General features: G+C 50.9%; 2 protein-coding genes across 2 annotated transcripts; both read right to left on the reverse strand.

The window, feature by feature from the left end:
* Positions 1–599: 599 nt before the first annotated feature.
* Positions 600–1,860, reverse strand: LOC102715830. Its single transcript, XM_006649707.3, has 4 exons — positions 1,533–1,860; positions 1,349–1,452; positions 1,091–1,256; positions 600–985 (listed from the first exon to the last, which is right to left on the reverse strand). The coding sequence occupies exons 1-4, from the start codon at positions 1,707–1,709 to the stop codon at positions 851–853; spliced, it is 582 nt and encodes a 193-aa protein (XP_006649770.1). The 5' UTR covers positions 1,710–1,860; the 3' UTR covers positions 600–850.
* Positions 1,861–3,099: 1,239 nt separating this feature from the next.
* LOC102700976 lies at positions 3,100–5,773 on the reverse strand. Its single transcript, XM_040521720.1, has 6 exons — positions 5,476–5,773; positions 5,275–5,378; positions 4,999–5,167; positions 4,748–4,870; positions 4,506–4,634; positions 3,100–4,415 (listed from the first exon to the last, which is right to left on the reverse strand). The coding sequence occupies exons 1-6, from the start codon at positions 5,653–5,655 to the stop codon at positions 3,501–3,503; spliced, it is 1,620 nt and encodes a 539-aa protein (XP_040377654.1). The 5' UTR covers positions 5,656–5,773; the 3' UTR covers positions 3,100–3,500.
* Positions 5,774–6,000: the final 227 nt, after the last annotated feature.

The following is a 6,000-nucleotide window of genomic DNA, read 5'->3' on the forward strand; positions in this document are numbered from 1 at the left end:
AAAAACAATTCGTTCTAAATCTAAAAACTACACGCTCAAATTTCACATGTAGATTCTCAATGGGCACAATGGACATTTCATAGCAAGCTAACAGCAAAACTAAAGGAGACTTAACAGCAAAACGAGACTTGACAGAAGGGGTATGCAAGGGTTTGAGATGAAATCTGGAGGGCATACAAGGGATTGAGTGTTTTTGAGGTGCATGTAAAGGATTGACTCAGTTTGCAGGTGTACATAAGGAATTTTCCCATATTCATATAGTTGCTTCGCCTTCTTTTGTCTTTTACTAGGTTTTAGCCCTATGCTACTCTGCCTTTGTAGAAAGCCACCAGAGCTTCTTTATTTTCACCAGACTACAAAACATCTGACAATAAGACCAGAGCCCCTAGACCTCCAGCTAAATTACATCCTCCATCGTCATTTCAAATATCATTCAAAGGTTCATTCTGCCGAGATAACTTTAATCTTCAGGATATAAAGGAGGTTTGCACCATTCTCTTTTTCAAGAAGAAAAGTTTGCACGATTTGAGGGGAAAAATAGAAGAGGCACCTTGCAACTTCAAGAACTATATGTGCTTAAGTGCTGTATATTGAATTTACACAATTTCGCATGCATATTCATCACTTAATAACCTTGGGCGCAAATGGAATTGCACACAGCAGAGTTGTTACATTTTGATCTGGTCTCAGAGGAAGTTTATCTTCTTGTGCGCACCGATGCCTCTGCCCCTTGGGTTCCAGTATCCTAAATATGATCAGTCAAAGCTAGAAACACAGCCATCATCCTGAGTGCTCTTGAGCTTTCGTCCGAGCTGTTCATGAAGTGTCGTGCTCAAAGCTCCCAAAGTTATCAATCCTCTCCATCCTTGATCACGTCTCGGAGTTCAGAGAAGTCCACTACGATGTTGTTCTCCGCGGCGATCTCCTTGGTCACCTTCTTCTTCAGCTCCCTGCTGGTTGCATCGCCAGACAACTTCCACACCAACTGCAAGACCAACTTTGTTAACTCTACAGTCCTCCATCTTTCCAACTACAGATCACTAACTCTGGAAATGAATGGTCGAATGGGTAACATATGCTAATGTAGTACCATGCGATCGACGATGCCGGTGCCGTCCCTGGTCGCCTCGGTGAAGTGACTGCCAAACTTGTCCGCAAGGATGGTGCGCACGAACGTCAACTCCGGCAAGTCGCCGCACCAACCGGCGGCAAACATGACCGTTGCGGCCGCCTCTCGTATCTCCTCAGTGCACTCACTGTACACACCACCAAATAGAATTGTCATCTAACCGTGACCGGAGAAGAGACGAGAACGCAATCAAGTGAAGTGCGAAGAAAAGAAATGTACCCAGGCTTGTCCAGCCTTGCAGCATGCTCGATGAGGCGCTTGCAGTACAGCTCTATCATTTCGAACGCCTCCAACATGGTGTCCTCCACTATGACCTGCTCTGCCTGTAGAATTCAAGGCAGTGCTGGCATTAGCACCTTCAATCTCCATGACCGCTTAGCTAGGGAAGGTCGTAGATGCATACCCGGTGGATGGCACGGTCGAGGTGGCCAAGGGTGAGAAGCTGGCGAACATCATCGGTGGCAATGGACTTGCGGGCGAGGCGCGGCCGGCGTGCGACGGCGATGCGCGAGAGGGCGAGCCCCAGGAGGGTCTTGAGCTTGCCGGTCTGCTTGGAGGTCTTCCAGTGGATGAACCCCATTGTTAAGCTATCGGTTCTTGGAGGTGTGTCTTGATCTCCGTTGGCGTCGCCGGTTGGCTATATGAACTCCGATCCTAGAAGTTGTATGATTGGTTCCGTTGCGTGAGGGAGAGGAAGGAGAATGCAGGTTGCTTGTGTGAGCTGATTGAGGCCGCGTTCGGCTCGAGGGGATAAGTTAATCTATCCCGAACAAAAAAACAATTAGTACATGATTAATTAAGTATTAATTATTAAAAAAATATAAAATAGATTAATATGGTTTTTTAAAATAACCTTACTATAGAATTTTTTTACGAAAAATACACCGTTTAGCAGTTCGAGAAACGTACGTGTGGAAAACCTGATGTAAGTTAACTTACCAAAGGCCAACGAACGCGGCCTAAGAAGTTTGCTCGGAGAGGCAGAGATTTTGTAGGGTCATGCTGCTACTGTTTTGGCAAGTTTAATTTTAGCGCCGTTGCTTCACTTCGGTGTACATGAACTGTCGAACTCCTTTTTTGCATATGGAAAATGGGGGTGAGCCAGCACGTGCGGCATGCCCTAGTGATGAAAATGGGCACGACATGCACAATATTATGAGAAGACAGCATGCCAAACGTGCAATGAGAAACCAGAGATAAACGCAAAGAACATGCACAAACATAAAGCCAGAGGGGTACTGTGTTGCTCTGCTTCGGATAGTTATGCAAGGAAGCATATTCTGCGGGTTATGAATGATTTTGAGATGGTACAATGAAGACGAGCACCACATGCACATCTAGCTCACGCACTCATTCCTCGTGTTCACCAAACCGTTATCAACAAAAAACCGGGGTTCAGCTGTTTTTCTGGCTTTCACGAAAACCGTTAACTTCATGTAAATTTTGGTCAAATCTTGTAAAAAGAAATTAAAATTATGTTGGACTTTTTTAACCCCACCGAAAAATTAACTGGTTTGCATTATGGCTGAGATTGAAGCTAGTTCGGCAGGTTTACTCCTCGTAGATATGAAGCACTTCATTCGTACCAGAAAAAACGATATTCGGAAAATGAATCTGGGTACAGTATTTGTCTAGGGAAGTTGCTTAGCACGATTAAACAGCACGCCCATGCGCCATTTTCAAGCGCACAACAGCAACAGTGCATCGATGCAAACCTTGTGCACAAGAGCATGCAGAGGTAACGTCATGGTACGCCACTACGCCCTAGTACTATTTTTTTCAGTAGGTGTCTTGGTTAGCTTTTGGATCTATGTTTGTATGGTTGTTTTATTTAAAAATTATTTACAAATAGATAAAATTTTAAATTATTCATAAAGTTTCTTTAGTAATAAATCAAATTATAACAATAATTATATATTTTTTAAATAAGATAAATAGTCAAATGTAAATAAAAATCAACAGAGTCGAGTATCAATTGTACCGTCCAATTCACCTCTCACCGCTAGACCCAGCAGTTAACCCGTCTCCTTTCGCAAAGAGACTTTCGCAAAACGTAGTGCAAAACTCACCCCCTATTTTACATGGAAAAAATGGAAATCTATCCCATATTCACATGCCAATGCTGCAACCCTGCGTGTGCACTCCGTAGTCTGGAGTAGAATCTCTTCGTTTCTAGCGCAGTCCATATAATTTACACACATTTGATTTCCCCGAAGCAGGATAGCTCTCCAGGGATCCCGCGACGACGCCAACGAACCTCCTGTTTGCCGGCAAAACAACGGCCCCAGTTCTCCTGCACCGGAACTCAACGGCCGAGCTGACCTTCAATGGCGCTGCGCCAACTGAGCTGAAGTCCACAAGACACCTGACCTCATCTTCTGGTGCGCACCGAGTTGGCCCTACTCTCCTGGCTCAGCGGCGCGCCGCCGTACACCCGCTCCTGGAGCACCCGCTCGCCGGTGCCGATCCTGCGCACCTCCTCGTGCCGCGCGATGTGCTCGTTGCTGCCCTCCAGCGCGGACACGACCCGAGCGTACGGCGGGTGGACGTAGGCCGAGCTCTCGTACGGCCTGGCTCCGGCGGCGGCGCCGTCCGGGTGCCGCGGCCGCCTGCTGTTGGAGTCCTCCTCCTCCTCGCGACGCTGCGCCCGCCCGACGCCGTTGTAGACCGGGGCTGGGTCCCTCCTGTACGGCGGGTCCCTGTACTGGCCACGTTGGGGCGCCAGGGGCTCGCGGGGAGGAGCGGTGCCGGCACTGAGCTCCGAGGCGTGCCTCATGTGCGGCGGGCGCGCGTGCTGCCAATTGTTGTACACGCCGTCCTGGAACGGCCGCGGGTCGCCGCCGATGCCAATCGTGGAGGCCGTCCTCCTGTTGGGAGACCGGGGCACTTGGCGAGCCCACGCGACGTCCTCCACTTCATCGTCGCTCTCGTCAAACACGACGCCCTTCCCCTTCTGCGCCCCCTCGGACCCGACCGATGTCGCCGTGCTCCTGTCGCTCCACGACGGCGACGGCAGCGGCGACGGAGGCTTCTGGGGCTTCCAGTGGGGCGGCGCCGCCTCTTTGTCACCTGCAGCTGAATTCTGCACTGGATGCACCTTCTCGTAGCCACCGCCTCTCGATCCTTTCCCCTGGGTCTCCAACCGCGAGAGCTCGACGGCCGCCCGCGCGGCCATCGCGGCGAACGAGGCCGACTGGAAGGCCGCCTCCGCCGCCCTCCTCGCGTCGACGTACTGCTCTTGCCTCGGTTTCACTTCTTCGTCAACAAACCTCTGCCTCCCCTGAACCTGTTCCGCATCGAATTTTCAACGTTAATCATCAAATACAACAACAACAACAACAAAAACACTGCAATGTTCTTGTGCAAGTGCTAGTACCTCGTAATGCTCCCTCTTGACCTCACTCTGTTTGACAAATTGTTGAGCTCGCAAGCTCTCCCTACTGACCTCACTCTGTTTGACAAAATGTTCAGCTCGCAGGTTCTTGGCCTGTTCATTCTTCTTGCCCTGCATTGCACAGTACAACCATAGTATGATTCTGTAACTCCGTAAGATAAACCAATGAAAAATCTCAACAAACAGGTTACATCTGCGGCGAGGTACCGCAGAATGAAACCAACCTGATCGATCTCTCCAGGGCTATCGGGAAATTCCAGTAAGATGTCGTTCTCGGCGGCGATCTCCTTGGCGAGCCTCTGCTTCTGCTCCGTGCTCGCCAGCGCGCCGGACAACTTCCGCAACAACTGCAGCGGCACAACAACCAGTCTTATTTAGATTCCGGTCCCCGTCCATGGCTCGCGCAGTTCGCGAGCGACACGACGACGGTGGTGGATAGGCTTCGTTGGAGGAATCAATGATCAATCTGACCTACCGTAGGATCGACGACACCGTGGACGCCCTCCTTGGCCGCCACGGCGAAGTCCCGGCCGAACTTGTCCGCCAGGATGGCCCGCGCGTCCAGCAGCTCCGGCAAGTCGCCGCACCGCGCCGACGCGAACATGAGCCCCGCCGCCGCCTCCTTGATCTCCTCGCTGCACTCTCTGTATATGCCCAGAGATTACAAAAAGAAAACTCGTTGATTAGGCGATCAAAACGAAGAAACGGTGAGACCAAACGAGCAACCGGAGCGGCTGCGCGGGACGCATACTTGGGCTTATCTAGCTGCGCAATCTGCTCGATGAGGATCTTGCAGTAGAGCTCTAGGATGTCCAACACCTCCAGCATGTTGCTCTCGTCGACGACCTGCTCTGCCTGCGCGGGAACAGACATCACGCGATACCGTTAACGAAGGGGGGTTGAAGGGTCCGTGTAGGCATGCGTGTAAAAGCATGGCTTGCGCTGCACGTACTCGGATGAGAGCGCGGTCGAGGTGGCCGATGGAGAGAAGCTGCGCGACATCGCCGCGGGCAATGGAACGGCGGCCGAGACGGGGCTTGCGGGCGACGGCGAGGCGAGCCACGGCGAGCTTGATCAGGGACTTGAGCTTGGCGGTCTGCTTGGAGGTGCTCTTGCCGCCGAAGAGGCCCATGGCCCGCTGCTCGCTGCTGCGACGGCGGTGTACGATCGAGCGGTGGATGAGGAGGCGGCGGGGGTGTCCTCTCCCCCTCTCTTATGCCGCACGCTCTGGAATCGTGGATTGGTACTCTCCGCCGAGCAGTGACGCAAGCGCGGAAGAGGAAACTAATAGCAGACTAAAATTTATCGATCTAAAATCTCAATTTAGTCATTTATATAAAAATTATTTTTAAATTATGTGCATTTTAATAGACTCTTCGGCCTAAATGTCTAAATCGGCTACTTACCACTATGTAAATCTTCGAAACTCCAATACCCCACGGATCCAACAGGCTCTTCATATATTACTCTTAAGTGT

Source organism: Oryza brachyantha, chromosome 3, assembly GCF_000231095.2.
Source record: "Oryza brachyantha chromosome 3, ObraRS2, whole genome shotgun sequence".
Lineage (NCBI taxonomy): Eukaryota > Viridiplantae > Streptophyta > Magnoliopsida > Poales > Poaceae > Oryza > Oryza brachyantha.